Source organism: Pituophis catenifer, unplaced genomic scaffold, assembly GCF_029215685.1.
Source record: "Pituophis catenifer annectens isolate HBS135680 unplaced genomic scaffold, rPitCat1.0.hap2 SCAF_5, whole genome shotgun sequence".
Lineage (NCBI taxonomy): Eukaryota > Metazoa > Chordata > Lepidosauria > Squamata > Colubridae > Pituophis > Pituophis catenifer.
Window position 1 is genome coordinate 16,387,415 of NW_027256885.1, and position 23,534 is coordinate 16,410,948.

The 23,534-nt window shown below is 45.9% G+C and overlaps 1 protein-coding gene across 1 annotated transcript in view; it reads right to left on the reverse strand.

Annotated features, from left to right (window-relative positions):
- Window positions 1–23,534, reverse strand: part of LOC139317355 (zinc finger protein 777-like) — a 49,493-nt gene that overhangs the window by 19,168 nt on the left and 6,791 nt on the right. The window contains exons 2-3 of the mRNA XM_070944375.1: window positions 10,042–10,433; window positions 7,564–7,690 (exon numbers count right to left, since the gene is read on the reverse strand). Coding sequence (XP_070800476.1) covers window positions 7,564–7,690; window positions 10,042–10,416 — 502 coding nt within the window. The 5' untranslated portion in view covers window positions 10,417–10,433. The remainder of the gene's footprint in view (window positions 1–7,563; window positions 7,691–10,041; window positions 10,434–23,534) is intronic.

Consider the following 23,534-nt stretch of genomic DNA (forward strand, 5'->3'; position numbering starts at 1 on the left):
GGCTGAGGGGGCTAGACATTTGCCTGACCACCGTGAGAGGGTGGCCAGGTGCCAGAGCCCCTGGGGGCTGAACCGGGAGGCTTTTTACATAAATGCACTTTATCAGCGAGGGGACTTTACCATCGGTCTTTACCACCGGACAAACCGCCGTGAGAGGGCGATTTTTAGACCTGACCCCCGGACGCTGTCCTTATGCATCGGTTCATTGCTACCACCTCACCACAAGAGGGGGCTGTCCAGCTGACCTAACCACCGTGAGAGGGTGGTTGGATCTATTTCCCCCTTGGAACTGTGGTTGTCTTGGCTTTGGACTATGTCCTCTGTTGTGAGGGGACAGGGGACCTGGTCCTATAAATATGTCTCTGAGACCCCCCATTCCTTTGTCTTCTCCTCGGTCCTTTATATATACCCTCAGGATATGGTCGTGTCACCCATTATGATCAATGTACTCAGCAGCGGAGCTTCTTGGTCTGCGAGACTCCCCCCTCTCGCAGGCTTGGCCCTCCATTCTATCGAGGGCCTACCTCGATGACGGGCTCTGGAGTCCCGAGAGGTGGCATGCCGCAAAGAGGGGGCTGCGGGGTTTTTTAAAATTGTCCTTGTCTAAACTTTTAAGGGGGGAGGGGAGGGGGGAGGGGGGTGGGATTGGAATTATGGTTGTGGGTTTGGGGGATAACTCACTAGGGGGAGAGTTGGGCTTGGCCAGGACGTTCGGCGGGGGTGGTGGGGGATCCGGAGGGGGTCGAGCTGGTCCAGACGGTGTTTTTACCATCGGTACTGTGTGTGGGAGAGGTAGATATGGCGGAAGCAGGGGGCCATATCATGTTAAGGGAGCACGCACCCGCTGTCTTCAAGCGGTAGGGTGCTCCGGCCCGCAAGGCTCCACCCGTTCTCCAGGTAGTACAGACCTTCAGGGCCCGGGCCTTCGCCTGATGTTGTGCAACGCCAGGTCCGTAGTAAATAAAGCCCCCCTCATCTGTGATCTTGTTTACGAGGGGGGAGCGGTCCTGGCGGGTATTAGGGAGACCTGGTTGGGCCCAGAGGGAGGGGTCCCTCTGGTAGAAATGTGCCCACCAGGTTTCCACGCATTCCATCAGCCAAGGTCACAGGGGAGGGGCGGGGGAGTAGCGGTTATTATTAGAGAAGGCCTTAGGCCGAGGGAGACCACTGTACCTCAGACAGCTGGTTGTGAGTCCCTCCTTGTGAAGTGGGGCCATGGGGTTCAGATGGGTTTGCTGATCACGTACCTGGCTCCCTGCCACGTGGCGGCAGCCCTGCCCGAGCTACTCAACGTTATTGCCACGGTGGCGGTTGATACCCCCAGACTTATGGTCATGGGGGATTTCAACCTGCCATCCGTGGGTGAGGTGTCTGAGGTGGCTCGGGAGTTCATGGCTTCCATGACGGCCATGGACCTGACCCAACTAATTCATGGCCCTACGCACACTGGGGGAAACACACTGGACTTGGTTTTTGTCTCTGGACAGTGGTTGAGTGATCTCGAGTTAGGGGATATAGCCATCGAGCCCTTGTCATGGTCAGATCACTCGCTCCTTCGCCTTGACCTTCAAACCGCGGCACCCCGCTGCAGGGAGGCGGAACCGGTAAGATGGTACCGCCCCAGGCGCCTGATGGAACCTGATAGGTTCCAGATGGAGCTTGGGCCAATCCCGGAGGTTCTGGCTCACGCCTCGTCTGGGGACCTAGTGGCCGCCTGGGATAGGGTGGCTGCTGGAGCCCTGGACCGAGTCATGCCTTTGCGGCCTCTGACCCGGCACCGATCTCGCCTGGCTCCTTGGTTTACCGAGGAGCTGAGGGAGATGAAGCGCCGGAAAAGACGCCTAGAGAGCTGTTGGAGGGCTAGTCTTTCTGAATCTGACCGAACACTGGTAAGATCTCATATTAGGAGTTACCTAGTGGCGATAAAAGCAGCAAAATGTACTCATTTTACTGCTCTTATTGCGTCATCAGATAATCGCCCGGCCGCCCTGTTTAGGGTGACCCGCTCCCTGCTCCACCAGGAAGCGCGGGAGGACCCCTTGGAGGGAAGAGCCGAGGATTTTGTTCAGTATCTGTATGACAAAATCGCTCAGATTCGGGCAGGTCTGGACTCTGACGGGATAGATCCAGCGAGGGTGACGGAGGCAGGTGTTGAGACTGTTATCTGGGATGAGTTTGATCCTGTGACCCCAGATGACGTGGACAGGATTCTGGGTAGATTGAACGCGACCACGTTTGTTGGACCCGTGCCCCTCCTGGTTAGTGCTGGCTTCCCGGGAGGTGACGCGAGGCTGGCTCCAGGGGATTATAAATGCTTCGTTGGGTGAGGGTGTCTTCCCCACCGCCCTGAAAGAGGCGGTGGTAAGGCCCCTCCTCAAGAAGCCTTCCCTGGACCCGGCAGTATTGGCTAATTATCGTCCAGTCTCCAACCTTTGCTTCATTGCGAAGGTTGTTGAGAGTGTGGTTGCGCGACAGCTCCCCCAGTACCTGGATGAAGCGTCGTATCTAGATCCGTTCCAGTCGGGCTTCAGGCCTGGGTACAGCACGGAAACGGCATTGGTCGCGTTGGTTGATGATCTCTGGAGGGCTCGGGACAGGGGTTGTTCCTCTGTCCTGGTCCTGTTAGACCTCTCAGCGGCTTTTGATACCATCGACCATGGTATCATGCTGCACCGGCTGGAAGGGTTGGGGGTGGGAGGCACCGTTTTACGGTGGTTCTCCTCCTTTCTCTCTGACCGGTCGCAGTCTGTGTTGACAGGGGGGCAGAGATCGACCCCGAGGCCCCTTATATGCGGGGTGCCACAGGGATCGGTTTTCTCGCCCCTTTTGTTCAACATTTATGTAAAGCCGCTGGGCGAGATCATCCGTGGTTTCGGGGTGAAGTACCATCTGTACGCTGACGACACTCAGCTGTACATCTCCACCCCGGACCACCCCAACGATGCCCTTGAAGTGATGTACCAGTGTCTGGAGGCCGTGCGGATCTGGATGGGGTGAAACGGGCTCAGGCTCAACCCATCCAAGACCGAGTGGCTGTGGTTTCCGACGTCCCAATATAGTCAGCTAGCGCCATCGCTGGCTATTGGGGGCGAATCATTGGCCCCCACGGAAAGGGTTCGTAACTTGGGTGTCCTCCTGGATTCACGGCTGTCTTTAGAAGAGCACTTGACGGCCGTGACCGGGAGGATTTTTCATCAGGTTCGCCTGATTCGCCAGTTACGTCCCTTTCTAGATCGGGACTCGTTACGCACAGTCACGCATGCCCTCGTCACCTCTCATCTGGACTATTGTAACGCTCTCTACATGGGGCTCCCCTTGAGGTGCACCCGGAGGCTCCAACTGGCGCAGAGTGCGGCCGCGCGGGTGGTTATGGGAGCAACGTGGAGCTACCATGTAACACCTCTCCTGCGCGAGCTGCACTGGCTCCCGGTGGTCTTCCGGGTGCGCTTCAAGGTTCTGGTTACCACCTTTAAAGCGCTCCATGGCTTAGGACCTGGTTACTTACGGGACCGCCTACTACCATCAATAGCCTTCCACCGACCAGTACGCTCCCACAGAGAGGGGCTCCTCCAGGTGCCGTCGGCCAAACAATGTCGGCTGTCGGCCCCTAGTGGGAGAGCCTTCTCTGTGGGGGCACCGACGATCTGGAATGAGCTCCCCCCAGAGATACGGAGGATTCCGGACCTGCGCACCTTCCGCCGCGAGCTGAAGACGCTTTTATTTCATCAAGCTGGCCTCGCCTAAATCTTCTCCCTTTTAAGTGTAAATTTTAAATTTTTACTGTATTTAAATATGGGTATTTTAAATTATGGGTATTAATTCAGCCAAATTTATTTAATTCATTTTATTCGATTTTAAATTTTGTATATCTATGTGTTTTATTTCATGGCTGTGCACCGCCCTGAGTCCTTCAGGAGTAGGGCGGTATAGAAATTCAATAAAATAAAATAAAAAAATAAAAATATTCTCTATCACGTGTCTGGGTACTGTCCATATTGGTAACTTATCATTTAATTTATATTTATACTTTTTCCAGACCCGCAATAGAGAATTTCTTAATATATGACTTTTAAAAGCCTTATCTACTTTCTTGTCATACAATAGATAAGCGTGCCAGCTGTAGACCAGACCATATCCTTCAATATTCAATATCTTTTCCTCTGTTAAATTTATCCAGTCTGTAATTGCTGAGAGGGCAGCGGCTTCATAGTACAATCTTAAATTAGGCATTTTAAGACCACCTCTTTCTCGGGTGTCTTGCATTATCTTTTGTTTAACTCTAGGTTTCTTCCCTGCCCACACAAACTTGTTTATGCCCTTCTGCCATTCCTTCAAATTTTCATCTTTTTTAAGTATAGGTATCATTTGAAAAAGAAATAAGAATTTTGGTAAAATATTCATTTTTACAGCGGCTATCCTTCCCAGCAAAGACAGTTGTAATTTTTTCCAAGTTTCCATCTCTTTCTGTATTTTTTGCCATAACGGTTCATAATTATACTGATATAATTTCATATTTGCAGTCACAATATAAACCCCTAAATATTTAACCTTCTTTAGCTATTTCAAATCCTGTTAGGGTTTCTATCTCTTCTTTCTGGCTTCTGACCATATTTTTAGCTATTATCTTTGTTTTAGCTGTATTTATTTTAAAACCAGATACTTGTCCATATGAGCCGATTATATCCATCAAAGCTGTAATCGATTGTACCGGTTGGGTTAAGGTCATCCGCAAATGCTCGTAGCTTGTACTCATGTTGTCTAATTCTAATTCCCTTTATTATATCCATCCCACGTATTTTACTTAATAAAATTTCCAGCGTCAAAATAAACAATAACGGAGACAAGGGACAACCTTGCCTTGTTCCTTTTTCTATATTAAAATTATCTGTTAAACCACCATTGATTATTATTTGCACTGTTTGTTTCTGATATATTGCCTTAATAGATTGTATAAAATGTTCTCCAAGTTGCATCCTTTCTATTAATTTTAATAAAAATTGCCAATTCAATCTATAAAAGGCTTTTTCGGAATCCAAGAAAACTAGCACCACGGGGACCTGGTTGTTCCTTCCCAAATACTCTAATAAATTAACAATTTGCCTTACATTACTTTTCATTTGTCTACCATTTATAAAACCAGTTTGATCATGATGAATCATTTGCTGCATAACTGTCATTAATCTATTTGCTAAAATTTTAGCAAAAATCTTATAGTCTGTATTTAAAAGTGAAATCGGCCTATAGTTTTTAGGATCTGTATAGTCTTGCCCATCTTTTGGGATCAGCAAAATAAATGCTGTCTTCCAAGTTGGAGGTATCTCTCCTCCCTGTTGTATATTATTGAATAATTCCTTCAATGGCTCCACCATTTCCTCCTGTAAACTTTTATAATAAATAGCTGTCAAGCCAACTGTTCCAGGAGCTTTACCCATTTTCAACTGCTTAATTGCAAACAGAATTTCCTCGGAAGTTATCAATTGATTTAAGCTATCCCTCTGCTCTTTTGAAGTTATACAAATATTCTCTTTCTGCACATATCTATCTATATCTATATCTTGAATTTTATCACCAATATACAGCCTTGAGTAAAACTCTAAAAAAGATTTTTTAATCAATTCTTGCTCATAAACCTCCTTTCCCTTGTATTTTATTTTCTCTATTGTCCTTGTTTTCTGCTTTTTCCTTAACAAATATGCCAACCACCTACCTGGTTTATTAGCGTTACAAAAAGTATTATGTTTTGCATATTGTAAGTTGGTTGACACTTGATCTGCTATTAACATATTAAACTGACCCTTCAATAAATTAATTGCCTCTTTAATTTTCTTATCTGTTGGGTTAGCTATTAAAGCCCGTTCCTGTTTATTAATCTCATCTTCTAATTCATTTCTTTTTTCCCCGTTTCTTTCTATATTTATTATTCAAATATATCAAAATTCCTCGCATATACACTTTACTTGCATCCCATACCATTTCCATAGATGTACCCTTTTCCATATTCATAGCAAAAAATTCTTTCATAAATTTTTTACACTCTTTTACATTTTCTTCATATCTAAACAAGTTATCATTTAACCTCCAGGACCTCCTAGGTCCTTTTCCATACTCCAATTCCAGCCAGACTGGACTATGGTCTGTCAATGTTCTTGAACAAATCTTCGTGTTCTTCACCCTAGATAAGAGATCATTAGTAATTAATATAAAATTAATCCTTGAGAAAGATTGGTGTCTATCCGAGAAAAAAGTAAAATCTTTTTCTTCTGGGTTTCTTTCACGCCAAATATCCCTCAACTCCCAGTCAAAATCTGAATTTTGATCACGTGACCATGGGGATGCTGCAAAGGTTGTAAGTGTGAAAAACATTCACAAGTCCCTTTTTTCAGTGCCGTTGTAACTTTGAATGGTCACTAAATGAACTTTTGTAAGTCGACAACTACCTATACTTCAGCCATCTACCCTGTTTAGTTGCCAAGTCTCTTAAGAGCCCTCTTTTAGGTCAGGAGGTGTTTCTAAAAATAAGATGGGGCTGGCAGCATCCCAATTCCTTTAAAAAATACAGGTAGTCCCCGACTTACGATCACAATGGAGCCCAAAATTTACGTTGCTAAGCAAGACATCGGTAAACTGAGTTTTGCCCCATTTTACAACTCTTTTTCAATTCCATTGTAACTTTGAACGGGCATTAAGTGAATGGTTGTAAGTTCAACTACACACAGCCAAAAATTTATGTTGCTAAGCAAGACATTGGTTAAGTTAGTTTTGCCCCATTTTATGACCGTCCTTGCCACAGTCGTTAAGTGAATCACTGCAGTAGTTAAGTTAGGAACACAGTTATGTGAATCTGGCTTCTCCATTGACTGTCAGAAGGTCGCAAAAGGGGATCATGAAATGTTTGTATTTCTTATAAAACTTTTCAATAAAAAAAAAAAAAGAAAATCTGATAGGAACGGAGAAGAATGTTCAGGTCCATGAAGGAGGAACTAGCATGTCCCTCGCTTCCTATCGTCCCTCCGCAGAGATGCCAAAAATTACAATTTAAAAATTGTATCCAATTACAAAATTGTATATAATTACAAAAACACTGAGATGTTAAAATTATTTCCGATGGGCAACCACAACTCTCGCTTGTCAGACTTCACATTAAGCTCTGTTCCCCTGCAACAGGTCCTTCTGATTTACGAGTTTCTCGACATGTTTTGAGAGTCGAAGAGATGTCCAAACTACCATATCCAACCCTTGGTCTAAACGAGAACAAACCAGAATGGTGCTTCAAAAGGAAACTGAAAGCAAACAGGAGAACTGCACAAACAGGATTGGAAATCACGGCAATGTTCTCCAGAGAAACTTCTAGAGAACAGTCTGGAAGGAGGCCGTCATCTAGACCAGGGGTCTCCAACCATGACAACTTCTGGACCTCAATTCCCAGAATTCCCCTGAAGTCCACAAGTCTTAAAATTGACTAAGTTGAAGACCTCTGATCTAGACAATTCCTCAATGCTCATCAAAGAAGCTAAGATTCATGTTTTCAACCCAAAAGGAGCAAAACCTGATTTATTTTTTTACCCAGGGAGACCAGGGACTCGTAGTTACTCTTCATCACGTTCTTGTAGAGTTCCTTCTGCCATTCCTCTAGGTTACCCCACTCCTGCTCCGAGAAGTAGACAGTGTTGTCTTCAAAAGTCATGGGCACCTGAAAGCACATCAGTTAACAGGGTATGGATCTTCTAGAACTGTTGGTGCTCAGATGGACCACCCTGTGCTCCAAAATCGGCATTGTTTGGAGGGACAGGTGAGCCCATATCTCCTCCATCTCAACGAAAAGGATGGGAGGTACATGTAGGAGAACGTCTTGTCAAATGGAGGAATCTTGTATCCCTTGAAGGTACAAGTTCATCAGATATTCAGGTGGCACTAAGTCTACTTAGCAGTGACCTTCACAAGCTCCTGCAATATTTCGGGTGGAGCAGACCTCAACTCAAGATCCAAGATCAATGATGGGATGAGAGTGAACGCCGCAACAGCCAACTTCTCAAACACAACTTGTCGGATTGGATACAACTTGTCGGATTGGACAAAAGCCACCAGGAACTGAGGGGCTAACAATTTGCTCCCCTCTGCTCCCTTTGAGAATGACCCTTAAAAGCACCACAACCAGGAACATCAACTAGAACACGGCTGCTGGGACATTTCACATGTAAAAAGCTTACGTGTGTTTAGGGCTTGGGATTCACATGATGGGCAAGTTTGGCCATTATTCCAACAATCATCATCTTCTTTTAACAATCCCATAATCCCTTATGGGGTGGAGTCTGGGCAACTGAATGGAGCTAGCATAGTGTTTACTGGCCGGATGTCCTTCCTGTCGCCAATGCGGAGTTTTGTTCAGCAGATATATTCTCGTTGTGCCCAGAGAGAGAAATATCTGCCTCTACCTAGGTGTTGTGGCCTGTCATCGGCCTGTGCAGTTAGTAGCTGATTCCGACAGTGGGGAGGCTGGTGTGGTGCTGCGCCAGCAGCCTGTGCAGCTGGCGCTCGAGTCAGACAATGAGGAGGCTGGAGATGTGGTGCCAGAGGCGGGGATTCAGCCAGGGCCTTCAGAACCTCCAGAAGCTCCCATAAGTGAAGAGGAAGAAGAGGAGAAGCCTCTTCTCAATGCACGAGTGCACAGAGCTGTTAAAAGGCAGGAGTGGCTCCTCAGGAGGAGGTCTCATCGAGAGTAAGGCTTGGGGCTAATTGGCCACTCCCCTAGCCTATTTAAGGAAGGACGACGACTGAGGCAATTTGCAGGAAACAACTTCATTCATATTCCTTCGCATCTTGATTCCAGAAACGTTTGATTCGGCTCTTGTTTATCTCGTCAGTTTTCCTGCAAATTGCTTCTGGGCATTCTGCCAACCACAGTAAGATTATGGTTATCTGAAATACTGTGCCTCAGAATTGAGTTATTATTCTTTGGATTCTTGTTGGCTGTTAATGAAGTTAAATTAACAGCCCTTGTTCAGAAATGACTGATTTTAACTGTACTTGTGTTCGAACAACTACTAAGAAAGCTCATTAGTAGTCCTTAATTAGTAAACTAAGGTTTGTATGGACTTTGCGTGTGCTGTGTTCTTTGGGGTCCGTAGCTGGGGCAGAACACTAGCATCGAACTCACAGCCTTATGACTGTGAGGCGAGAGCTCCACCTCTAGGCCACTGCACCACTCCGTGGCTTATTCCAACAATCTAGGTTTAAAACAAGCCTGTCTTAGCGTGATGTATAGATAGCAGCCCAGGCCGATATGCAGGAGGTGGGTTGGGCCTGCTTCGTCACAGAATCCTAAAATGGAAAGAGGCCATTTTGTTTTGGGGTCCAAACGAGGCACCATGTTTACCACCCACGATTAAGATTCATAGTTAAGATTTAACTAAACACTGGCAGGGCAAGTACTGAATATAAATTGGGAGTAAACCTCACACTCCCTCACACTGATGATGTTACCTAGTTGGGTCATGAGACGTCTGGAAGAAAACCACCAAGCTCAGGGAGCACCAAAGACCCCACAATCCTCCTCATCCTCCCCCTTCTCTTCTTCTTCATTCTCTTCCACAAACCCTCCTCCCTTCTAGCACTGATGATGTGACTTAGCTGGGTCATGAAACGTCTGAAAGAAAACAACAGAACTCAGAGACCACCAAGGACCCCACAGTCCTCCTCCTTCTCCTTCCCGCTGCAAACCCTCCTCTCTTCCAACACTGACAACGCTACCTAGTTGGGTCATGAAACATCTGCAAGAAAAACCACCAAGTTCAGAGAGCACTAAGGGCCTCAAAGTCATTGTCTTCCTCCTCTTCTTCCTACTCCTACCCAAACCCCTCTCCCTTCTAGCACTGATATTGCCTAGTTGGGTCATGAAATGTCTATAAGAAAACCACCAAGCTCAGAGAGCACCAAGGACCACCCCGATCTCAATTCCTCTAACACCCTCCAAGTTACGGGAGTTCTCCCATCATTGCAGACCCCACAAGGAAAACCAAGCAACCCCTGTCCCAATCCTCTGACCTTGGGCGTTTCTCCCTTGGAGCCAGGGGGAAGTCTGAGGATCCAGAAGTTCTGGTTCTTCAAGAGGTTCTCCATGTTCTCCAGCCTCCTCTGGAGCAGCCCGTATTCCTGGATCAGGGTGCTCAGAGCGGTCAACTTGCACTCCATCTGGTTGCCAAAGTCCACCACGGCGTTCTCACAGTCCACATATTTCTTCTCGTTGGTCATCACGCGGCGCTCCAGATTCAGCAACCGACTGGCATGAGCATCGACTTTCCTCTCCACCGCTTGGATGGCGGCCACGACGGTCCAGAGAGAAAGCTCGGCCATGTTTTGCTTGACCTCCCGGTCAAAAGTCTGCTCAGGGAGAAGAGGGAGTGGCGGGCGGGAGTCCATCTCACAATCCGGGAATTCTTTATCGAGAAAGAGAGAAAGGCTGCTTAAGGAGTATCAAATGGAGAGAACATTGGTCACCGTGTGGGGTCCTTGGTTGTCGTTGAGTAAGGGTTAGGGTCCTCTCCACCCTCCTCCTCCTCTAAAGCCCCCCTCCCTTCTAGTCCTCTCCACCCTATTCCTCCTCTCCACCCTCCCCTCCACAAACCCCCCTCCCTTGTAGTCCTCTCCACCCTCCTCCTCCCCACCATCCTCATCCTCTCCACAAAGCCGTCCCTTGTGGGTCATTCCATGTCAAGTGGTCTGGGGGTCCCTGCTCGACCATCACAGATTTCGATGAAATTTTGTGTGAACGTGCACACGTCGCCAATGAACATTGGTAAAGTATTATGTGTGCCGATGCAATACTTGTGGAGATATAGGCATTCGTGTGACCCTGTACCGCAGCCTTCTACAGTACGACTCTGAGGTTCCAGCAACTTTGAGACATAATAGCAACGTCCTCAACTTTGTCTCTATTGTTAGGGCTTTATATATCAGCGATGAAAAACCAACCCTACTTTTTTAGGGGGTTTGAAACATGCTCTTTCTAATGAGAATGATTTAACAGAGTTTCCAGAAGCTCTTTTCTTTTGTAAAAGCGGGCTATTTTTGGCATTTTTACAAAAAACGTCAACTTTACACTCAATTTGTAAACTATTGGAAAGCAGTAGGAAAATGAAATTTTATATTCGAAAACCTTACGTTGCTAAGTTATTATGCACAAAGTTTCACATTTATCATACCTTTCCTTCCAGACATATAAAACATATAAAATCGGTTTTAATTTGTAATTGGTTTTAACTGGGTTGTTGATGGCCAAAATTATTTAATGTCTTTTAAACTGCTTTTAAATTTTATATGTTATGTTTTACCGTGGCTGTTCACCGCCCTGAGTCCTGTTGGAGAAGGGCGGTATACAAATTAAATAAAAAAAATAAAAAAAAAATAAAAAAAACCAAACTTTAACCTTTTTTCGAGCAGCACTATTTTCGGCCAATTTTGCTCCAAATTATCTAGATGGAGATCGCTCACGAGAATGTTTTCATTATTTTGTTTAATAGAGCACAAAAAGTTGTACAAGATGGCCAAGTTTTGTTTCTCTCAACAAAATATTGTAGGAGATATTATGTCTCAAAGTTACTGGAACCTGAGAGTCATATTGTAGAAGGCTGCGGTATGGGGTCACACAAATGCCTATATTTCCGCAAGTATTGCATGGGCACACGTAACACTTTACCAATGTTCACCGGGGACATTGTGTGAATGTTCACACAAAATTTCATCGAAATCTGTGATGGTCAAGCAGGGCACTTTTCTGAAATCAGACCACCTGACATGGAATGACCCTTGTAGTCCTTTCCACACTCCTTCTCCTCTCCACAAACCGCCTCCCTTGTAGTCCACTCCACCCTCCTTGTCCTCTCCACCCACCTCTTCCTTTCCACACTCCTTCTCCTCTCCACAAACCGCCTCCCTTGTAGTCCACTCCACCCTCCTTGTCCTCTCCACCCACCTCTTCCTCCTTTCCACCCACCTCCTCTCCGCAAACCCCCTCCCTTGTAGTCCTCTCCACCCTCCTCTCCAAACCCCACCTCCCTTGTAGCCCTCACCACTCTCTTCCTCCTCCGCTCCACCCTCCTCTCCAAAATCCCCCTCCCTTGTAGTCCTCTCCACACTCCTCTCCACCCACATCTCCACCCACCTCTCCACAAACCCCCCTCCCTTGTAGTCCTCTCCACCCTCTCCACAATACCCCCTTGTAGTCCACTCCCTCCTCCTCTCCACCTTCCTCCTCCTCTCCACCCTCTTCTCCACCAGCCCCCCTCCCTTGTAGTCCTCTTCACCCTCTTCCTCTTCACCCTCCTCCTGCTCTCCACAACCCCCCCCCTTCTAGAACTGATGATGTTCCCTAGTTGGGTCATGAAACGTCTACAAGAAAACAAACAAGCTCAGAGTGGACCAAGGACTCTACAGTTCTTTTCCCCTTATTCCTCCTCCTCTCCACAAAGCCCACTCCCTTCAACCACTGGTGATGTCACCTAGCTGGGTCATGAAAGGTCTGAAAGAAAACCACCAAGCCCAGAGAGGAGCAAGGATCCCAAAATTAAGTAGAAACAATTATTTTGACTTGCTTCAGCAGGGGTGGTGGTGGTGGTGCTGGTGGTGTTTGGAATAGACCTCCAAGGTCCCTTCCAATTCTGTTATTCTCTTATTCGAAATGGTATTGGTCTCCTTCTTGAGCAGAGGGTTGGACTAGAGCTGTGATGGTGAACCTATGGCACATGTGCCACCCTCTCTGCTGGCACACGCGCCGTCGCCCCAGGTCAGATCTCCGTGGCATTTCTTTCGTGAGCTTCTGTTTCAATGAAAACGACAAAACAGAAGCTCACGAAAGACAAAGATCTTACCTCTTGCCATGCTGCTGGTGTTGGAATGCCCCACCTCCTGCCGGCCAGCTGGTCTTCAGGACTCTGCTATGCATGTGTGCATGTCCGTGCATGTGTGCACGCACGCTCTCGCATGCGCATGTTCATGCATGTCCGCACATGCACACCTTTCAGTTTGGGCATGCGTGTGTGCAGTTTGGGCAAAAAGGTTCACCATCACTGGACTAGAAGAACTCCAAGGTCCCTTCCAGGTCTATTCTGATTAATTCATTCTTCCCACAGATGTATACTTTTAATATACTACGATATAAAAAACAAGGGGGGGGACAACATGCACCTGATACTATAATATCCCTAAAGCCTTATTTGCAAATGTGATAGTACAAAATAATCTTGCAAACTAGTAAGCAAAGTATAAGGTTTATTAGATTACTGAGTGGAAAAACTTAAATTTATGCAGATTTTCTTCTCTTTTTAGAGTCCTTTAGGGATGTTTTTTTTAATCACATTTAGGTTATTTTAATCACCATAATATCCAAGGATAGATTGATAGATAGATGATACAGATAGATGATTGACAGATAGCTAGACCGATAGACAGACACACAGGTATATAATATGTATACAACATAATATCCAACAGTATTTTTTCCCATTTGTAGTTATTTGAATTTCATCGTTTAGTTTAAAAAGAAAAACTTCCTGGTAAGAGAAGAAAATTTAAATTATCAAGCTCTTTCTCGTTTCATTTTGTCTACATTCATTAGCAGATAGCTCCAGGATTACAAGCAGTCCTCAACTTACGACGGTTCACTTAGCGACCATTGGAAGGTACAACAGCACTGAAAAAAGTGAACGTTTTTCACACTTACAACCATCAAAATTAACACGCTCGGCAAAACTGTGTCATGCCTGGAAGCCATCTTTTACATTGGGCCTTCAGGCCTGTCACATTTAATGCTGTGGGAAACTGGGAGGGGGGATTGCATGGAGCAGGGGTGATATATAGTCATAATAACATTCCTTTCTCGGAGAGTCAAGGACATCTTGCCCTGCACCTGGAGGGCTGGAACTGGGAGGCATCTTCAGTTGGGATGGTGTGTTGATTGGACCATGTGATGGACATGTGGGTGCTGGGCAGGGACTTGGACTTTCCTTTGGGTGGGGAAAACCTGAAAGCTTTCAGATTCCGGTTTTCCCAGATGTGCCAATATGACATCTCTAATAAAATGGAACTTTGAGGAACTTCTAGCCTCGGAGTCTTCTTTCATTGGGGGTGTTACTTGGAACCCTGACAAACCGATTCGTATTTATGATGGTTGCAGGGACCCGGAGTGGGGTTGGTCACACGATTCCCCTTTCACGACCTTCCAACTAGCAAAGTCCACGGGGATTCACTTAACAACAAAGTTCGCAACGGCGGTGATTCGCTTAATAGCTGTGACAAGAACAGTCGTAAAATGGGGAAAGAGCCATCCTTTTGCTTGGAAATAGAAATTCGAGGTTCGATTGTGGTCGTAAGTCGAGGACTATCTATACTGGAAGGGTAACGTCTTAATTGAGTTCGAATTTTTTATTTTCCCCCCTTTAAAATAGCTGGCATCTCTGTAATATTCGAATAATTCATAGTCCCAGGAGGGATAAATTAAAAAATTTCACAGATTAACAGAGTTAGAAGGGACCTTGGAGGTCATCTAGTCCAACCCCCCCATCCAAGCAGGAGACCCGACACAGTTTCAGAAAAATGGCAGAAAACAGTGAAGCTGCCACAATTTCACGGAATTCATCCGAATTTCTTAGGCTAATTTCCCCCGGAAGAGAAACACAAAGAAAATTTTTTTCATTCCAACCCGTTGTCATATACAATAATCTCTCTCACACACACACAGATAATTTGAACTCTGCACCACAAAACATAAACATGCAAAGGTATGAGGCAAAATACGGTTCATTTAGCGACTGTTTCAAGTTACCACGGCACTGAAAAATGTGACTTATCATCCCATTTCACGGTGACCTTTGCAGCGATCCAAATTCGGATACGGGGCAACTGATTCACATTTATGATGGTCACGTGATCCCCTTTTGCGACCTTCTGACCGTAGGGGAAAGCCAGATTCATTTCACAACCAGGTTACGAATTTATCAACAGCAGCGAGTCGCTTACCGACGGTGGCGAGCCAAGTCGTCAAATGGGACCAAACTCACTTAACGACGGAAATTTGGGAATCCCTTGTGGTTTTAATATCAAGAGCCTTGGGAGATACGCCTCATAAAATTCCGCTTTTATTATTCCTATATAGATAATCCTCGATTTACAATGGTTCGATTAGTGACTGTTCGAAGTTAGAACGGCAGTGGAAAAAAAAAAGAGACTGCAGGACCTGTTTTTCACACTTACGACTGCTGCAGCCTCCGTCACGGCCATATGGTCAAAATTCAGACGCTCAGCAACCAATTCATATTTATGACGGTTTCCTTTTTGCGACCTTCAGACGAGCAAAGCCAAGGGGGAAGCCAGATTCGCCGAACAACCTAACTTAACCACCGCAGCGATTCGCTGAACAACGGGGACAAGGAAGGTTGTGAAAACGGGGTGAACCTCACTTCCCAACCATCTCGCTTAGTGATGGTTCGCCTCCATCGTGGTCATAAGTCGAGGACTCGCTCTGTTCCTACTTTTGAGCGAAGTTTAAAGACGGTTGGGTAAGAAAGAGTATAGTTAGATGGAAAAACACCTATTTTGTTTGCGTTTTTTGTTGTTTTCCCTGAAATAATTTACGGATGACAAAAAATCTCCAAATTGTTAACCATTCTCACTGTCCCATGCCACAACTGTGTTCTTTTATATAACTGGCTTGCCACAAAGGAAAAGCTGAGAGGTCCCTTCCATCATCTCTCGCTTGAGGGCACCTATTGGCTTCAGCCAGGTCCTCGAAGAGCGACATTCACCTGGTCATTGTAAGGATGAGGAAGTGGGTTGTGAGAAGCAACAACGCGCAACGAAGACTCATTTCTATATTTTCCTTTTTTATGTGTTTATATCCCACCTGCGCACCAGTATTTTTGAAAATAACACAAGACAGCAACGGGATCTAATGTTCCTGTTTTCCCAACAACCCTGTGAGGTGGGCTGAATTGAGAGGAAGGGACTGGCCCAAAATCACCCAGCTGTCTTTCATAACTAAGGCGGGACTAGAACTCCCAGTCTCCTGGTGATTGGTCCAAAGTCACCCAGCCAGCTTTCATGCCTAACATGGGACTAGAATTCACCATTTCCTGGTGACTGGCTCAAAGTCCATCCAGGCAGCTTCTATACTTAATATGGGACTAGAACTCCCAGCTGCCTGGTTTCTAGCCTGGCACCTTCACCACTAGACCACACTGTCCCTTTAACCCCACCCCCCCACCCCACCCCGAGACCATAGGAAACATCACCACCTCCAACAAACATAACTACAAGATTCCCCCCATCTAGAAGGCAGCTACTGAAGTGCCCATTAAAATTCTGCTGGGGGGGGCGTGGGGACCAAGTGGATTTGAGGGAGGGGTCCCCGAAGACTCCCCAAGGACCACAAAGACCAGCACAACCCCCTTCCCCCCCAGGCATTTCCCAGAGTGAGGGAGCCACCTAGGGTTGCCAGGTCTGCTTCCAAAAAATAGCAGACAAGCGGGGGGGGGGGGGGGGAAGTAGTAAAAATTTTTTAAAAAAATTACAATTAAATTATATATTTTCTTGCAAACATTTTAACATGTATTAAAATAATCACTTCAAAACTTTACTTAAAATTCAAAACATCAAATATATTATAATAATATGTAAAATATTAAATTACATTTTACTTTGCTGTGGTGTGTATTTTTTATTTGACTACGCAGCTTTGATCGATTCTTTGTGTTTAAGGAATAATTCTTTAATTTCAGTACAACGTTGAGAAATATTAAAAAATATACAAAGTTCACTTCAAACTGATACAAGCAGTCAGTTACGTTCGTCAGTCCACAAATTTCCCATGACTCTGAAAATTCGTTCAACGTTTGCATTTGATACCGGAATTGATGCACAATACTGGAACAGTTTCAGTAAACTCGGAGCTGGCTCTTTCTTGAAAAAGTACGTCCACTTATCAAGGGATGAATCGCCCTGCAGATGAACATAAACTTCTTCTAAGGCAGAAATTTCATCGAAGAGTGTTGGGTGGAAGTTCTTCTCGCCATGGTGATAATAACCAGATGTTCGTCATTTCTTCTAAAGTTGGAGGATTATTGCGATCAATTAGATTGAAACAACTTAGTGTCTCATATACTGAATCGGTGAAATTATACCACTTTTCTAGGTACGCAATGGCTCTTTGATACACGTTGATGGCTTCTTTCTTGAACTTTTGCACGACATTCTCAGGCAAATGTTTTTTACGTAAGGCAAATAAAACTTTCATTCCAAAAAACTGCTCATCGTATTTTTTTTTGCAAAGAATCATGCAGCTTACACATGATAATGTGAAGATCACATGCAAGAATTTTCTTGCTTTCCAGCTTCAGTAGGGTGTCTTGCATTATTGACATGAAGAAGTGCGTGAAATATAAATACAATTCTGAAATTGTTGGTTCATCGTCCTTTGCGAGTTCATTTTCCTGATCCGAAATAAGGTTCCAGATAACCTTATGGCACTCATCAGATCCAAGAGAAATAAAATACGATTTTAGAGGTATCCAGTTTAAAAGAAGTCTTTCGACCGCTTTAAACAAACTTAACCAACGTGTTGGAACATGGCGCAAAACTTCATGGAATTCTGACTCGCAAAACTCAAAAAATGATTTCAACTCTTCTCGTTTCTTCGCAGAATTTGAAAATTCGGCAAAAACCTTCAGCACTACATTTTCGATATCAAAAGATAACTGCTTTAATGCATTTTTTGCGCTGTTGTGTAAAATGTGATTATTGCAATGAGCATTCGATCTTTGTCTCATTCTAGCTTATGAAAAAAAAGACAACACACGATTCTCCTATCCTTATTCTCTTAGACCAGTGATGGCTAACCTTTTTGCCGTCGTGTGCCAAAAGTGGGGGGAGCACGGAGGGGTTGTGTACGTGCGTGCCCACACCCATAATTCAATGTGCCCTGCCCCCACGCACGTGACCCCTCCGCACTCCCCCCAGTTTTAACATGTAATGGCCCAGTGGGCTCGGTAGGCCTTTTTTTCAACCTCCCTAGGCTCCAGAGGCTTTCTTGGAGCCTAGGGAGGACAAAAACAGCCTTCCCCACGCCCCCAGAGGCTGGAAACAGCCTATTTCCCAACTTCTGGCGGGCCTGGAAGGCCTGAAAATCAGCTGGCTGGCACGTGCATGCATGCTGAAGCTGAGCTAGGGCAACACTCGCGTGCTCACCAATATGGCTCCGCGTGCCACCTGTGGCACGCGTGCCATAGGTTCGCCATCACGGTCTTAGACTGTACAGCTTTAGATTACGTACCATTTCATTATAAAGCTTTTGAATAAAAAAATATTTTGTGAAAAAAAATAGTGAACATAATGTGAAAAAAGTGGACTGTCCGCTCAAATAGCGGACACCTGGCAACCCTAGCAGCCACCTCTATTTGGGGGATTTTTGGGGGGTGGTCTATGTTACCCCCCCCCAGGAGAACAGCAGGCAGGATAGGGAGCTCAGCCTTCCCCACCCACCCACCCAAGAAGTTCCCTCTGGGTCAGAACTACGACGCCCATCATCCCCGACTGGGCCACGCCAGGCCCCAGGTCTTGCTAGGCCTTCAGGAACCCCCCCCAACAGTTTTGGGGACCCAAGCAACCCCCCCCAGAACTACAATATCTATCATCCCCAATTGAGACAGGCCAGGCCTTGGGCCTGAAGGACCACCCCCACCCCACCCACTTTTGGGGAGCCAAGCAACCCCCCCCCAGTCGAGGGGGCCATAACTACAACCCCCATCACCCCCAACCAAGGCAAACCAGACCTTCCTAGACCTTCAGGACCCCCCATCCAGAACTACAACTCCCAGCATCCCCCAACCGGGCCAAACCAGGCCTCGCTAGGCCTGGAGGACCACCCCTATCCCCCACTTTTGGGGGGAGCCAGAACCCCCACCAGCCAGAGGGAGCGGGTCCCCCGGGGATCAAAGGTCAGCCGACAGGGGCTCTCCCTCCCTCTAAAGGCGACCCCCCCCCTCCAAGCCCGGCCTTTGTTCCCCAGCGAGAAGGGAGGGGGAGCCCAGCCCCCCCTTCTCCCAAACAGGCTCCACCCACTCAGTTTCGAACCCGGGGGGCGACTCTCGAGGGAGCGGGGACGGAGGCGGCCGGAGGGGGAATGAGTCGCGATTACCCACCGGAGGCGTCGGGTGAGCGGCGAGGGGCGCGCATGCGCGGAGCCGGGTCCTTTCGAGGGAGGGAGTACGCTTTCCTTGCGCGACCGGAGAGTGGGAGAGAGAGCGCCTGCGCGGCGAAAGGCGATTTTTCCTTGCTCGGTCGGAGGGGGCCGCAGCACCCCTTGCGGCGGGAGGAGCGACGGCGGGCCGAGGCCGAGCGACGCGCCTGCGCGGCGGAACCCGGAAGTTAGAGCGGAGTCCCAGAAACAAAACAAAGCAACCTAAGCCATTTCAGGGTTCGGTGCCTGGCGTCTCTTGCCTGGTTTCTGCCCCCCCAGAAGCCTCCTGCCCTTGCATGAAGCCCCCCCCGAAACCCCGTGCCCATGCCTGAAGGCCTTCCCAAAAGCCCCCTCGCCTAAAGGCCCCTCAGGAGCCCCCTCCTAATGTGAATAAAATAGGAATCATACAGAGTCAGCTACATGAACTCTAAAGGACCCTCTCTATTCACATTATTATAAGAGAGAAAAGTGCTTGTTTGGAGATTATATTAAAGTCAGCTAAACCCCATTAAGTGGCATATCTTCTGATGAGGCCTAGCTGTCACGGAAGGACAGCCATATGGAAAACCTCTTGAGGGGCCTCACTGTCCAAGACACAAAGACATGCATAGGAAACAAAGAGTTACTCATTACCTCTTATTACCCAAGGACAGCAATAAATCTCCCATTAGCAACTACAGCACTTAAGGAAAAGTTGTGTAGCTAAGATAATCTTATAAACTAGAAACTAATGGTTTAGTAATTAGGAAGTGTGTCAATTATCATATAACAAGTGTATGTTAACCATATATGGAAAACTATGAGCTCACCGAATCCTTTGTCTTAGAAATGTATAAAAACAGTGGGATCAGAGCTCTTCTTGGTTCAAAGTTTCAGGTACAAATCTGGCTCTGAACCTGCGCAATAAACTGACTCTGGCTGACCCAGGAATGTTGTTCAGTCTCAATTTTTCCACAACACTCCCTTTGACTAAAGACCCCCCCGAAGCCCCCTCCCCTTCCTAAAGGCCCCTCAGAAGCTCCCTCCCCTCGCCTAAAGGGCTCCCTCAGAAGCCCCCTCACCTCACCTGAAGGCCCCCCCAGAAGCCCCCTCACCTCGCCTAAACGCCCCTCAGGAGCCCCCTCCCCTTGCCTGAAGGGCCCCCCTGGCAGATGGGGCTGGAAAGAACGCCCCCTCCACCGTTCCTAATATATAGTCCTCGACTTACAGCCATCCATTTAGTGACTGTTTAAAATCACACCGGCACTGGAAAAAGTGACTTGGGACCGCGTCTCCCACTTACGTGTTGCAGCATCCATGTGGTCACGTGACCAAAGTTCAGAACGCTTGGCAACTGTCTCGTGTTCATGACAATTTTAACTAACCTTCGAAGAGCAACTAAGATGATTAAAGGCATGGAGTTCTAAAACATATTGAAAGGGAAACAATAATAAGGATATAATAATACTAGAATATGATATATTGGTATACTAGATTCTGTAACCATTAGGTTCCTGTAATACATATTATTCCTTTCTATTTCTATCTCCTGTTACAAACATATTGTTATTAGGCCTCTGTAATGTATCTGGTATTTGTCAAACGTATGTCCCTGCCATTTGGCCTGAACTCATATCAATTTTGGTAGAGCCTTGGTAGTACAGTGGTCTAAAGCACCCTGTTATTAAGACCAGCTGTCTGCAATTACTGCTGAGGTAAATATAGCAAATAAGAAATAATGTGAATAAAAGAAAGGAATCATACAGAGTCAGATATATGGGCTCTGGGGGACCCTCTCTATTCACATTATTATAAGGGGAAGACGTGCTTAGATACATGAACTCTGAGAGAACCTCTCTATTCACATTATTATAAGAGAGGAAAGTGCTTGTTAGAAATTACATTAACAAACAGTTAAACCCCATTAAGTGGTAATATATCTTCTGAGACCTAGATGTCATGAAAGGACTGCCATATGGAAAAACATCTGAGTGACCTCACTGTGAATGACACAAAGACCTATATGTTACAAAGAGTTACTTAATCCAATAAATTTACCCAAGGACAGTAGTAACTCTCCTATTAGCAACTCCGAGCATTTAAGAAAAGTTGTGTGGCGACTTCCGGTGGCTCCGCAGACGTCGAGGACGGTCTCCATAGACCGCCAGCCACCCGATCTGTATAAACCGCCCTGACAGCGCTAAACAGCTGTCCGGCGGTTTGAAAAAACTCTCCTTCGGGCAAAGAAGGAGAGGAGAGTCGGAGGGGGTGGGTAGAGCTCCCCGAAAGTCACTGGATTAACTCCAGGGACTCGGAGGGTGAGAGCTCCCCAGTTCACCCCTCCCATCGCTCCGGATCGCTGGTGCCTCTGTTTTCAGAGCAAGACGTCTGCGTCCAATTCTGCCGGCAAACAGTGAGTTTTAATGATTTTCAACAAGGCAGACAGAGCGGAAGCAAGAGTGCAAGCTTTTTAAGAGAAACAGAACTTAACTCCGTGAATACATTGTTGCAAACGGAGCTCTCTGGAGCTGGAGGCTGTGAGGAAGCCTTTGTTATGGGCGGAAGGGAAAGTGAAAGTTAAAAGGAAACTGCTTGTTAATAGCCCTCTGCCTGAAGAGAAAACTGCTGGGTATTGAGTATAGCTTGAAGAGAGGATTGTTTATTTTGGAAAAACTTTGAAATATACTTTCTAAGACTGTTTATAAGATTTTCTGGCTGTAAAAGGAAAACTTTTTTTAAAATAAAATGGCTGCTAAACAACTAAAGCCACCAACTTCTAAAGGGGGAGGAGGTTCCCCTGTAGTGACTCAAAAACAACAACTTCCGGCTGATACACAGTCACAAGACCTTAAAGAATTTATAATGGGTGCCCTGAATAATCAGACAGAAATGATGAAAGAATTTTCAGAGGAGTTAAAGAAACTTACAAGTGTGGTGGAGGAAAAACATGATGAAATAAGAGATGACATTGTTTATGCAGTTTCAGGATTGGCTACTCACATGTTAAAGATTGAGGAGAGAGTGCGGGAAATTGATGATGCCAACTTGGAGCTTGCAACTAAACTAGGAGAGGTTACGATACAGACAGAGAAAGTGGATGACGAGATGGTTATGTTACAATACAGATCAATGGAATTTGCCCTGAGGCTGAGAGGTTTGAAAGAAAAGAGTGGTGAAAATTTAAAAGATGCTTGCTCCAATGCTTTAGCAGAGCTGATTTCAGAAAGGCCAGAAGACGTGGCAATTCAAATGGACAAAATTTACAGGGTCAATTCCTGGCTGGCAAAACAAAAGCAGCTACCAAGAGATGTGGTGATCTATTTTACAACAAGGAGACTTAGAAATGACATCTTGCAAGCGTCTTATAGAAATAAGATTAAAGTGGAAGGACAAGAGCTGGTGGTCCTGAAAGAGCTTCCTCCTAAAATGTTAAGAGACAGAAAGCAGTTTGGCTTTTTGGTGAATGAACTAAGAAACCAGCAACTTCAGTACAGATGGGATGTCCCATTTGGGATAATTGTGACATACGCTGGGCAAAGACATCGCTTAAACACAGTTGGAAAGGCAAAAGATTTTTATGCCAATGTTTTAAAGGCTGGAAGGCCACCCTCACCAGGGGGTGCTAGAAAGCAATTGGAAATTACTCAACAAGAGAAAGATGGAGGGCAACCACAAACTTATGCTCAAGCACTAGCTGGAGGAGCTATTCTGGAAGAAGATCCATTATTGAGTGGGGGTCCACCACCAACCCTTGAGTCATTAACAATGATACAGCTGCCAAAAGATCAACGACTGACAAGAGCTACCTACAAACAACATTTGGCACAACAGCCTCAAGATCCAACTCAACAAGCCCAAAAAACACAAGCAGTGGGAGGAGCTAGGCCGAAGTCTAAAATGGCGGAGGAGGTTCAGCTGATGCTCTCAAAGCTTGGAACGCCCAGAGATGGCAAATAAATTTCTATCTTGGAATGTTAACGGTTTAAATTCTCCACAAAAAAGAAAGAAAATATTTCACTATTTGAAGCAATTTCAGAACGATGTTATTTGTTTGCAAGAAACGCATATTAAATCCTCAGATCAAAAGTACTTGATAAATTCGAAATTAGGTACACATTTTGTGGCATCAGCACCAGAAAAGAAAAATGGCCTAGTAATATACGTTAAAAGAGGCTTAGTGGCCAATTTAATTGAGGCTGACACTCAAGGTAGATATATTGCAATTGAATTAACAACACAGAGTGGGAAGCTGCTTGTAATTGGAGTATACGCACCTAATCAACAACAAGATAAATTTTACAAACTTTTACATACCAAAATATTACAATGGGAC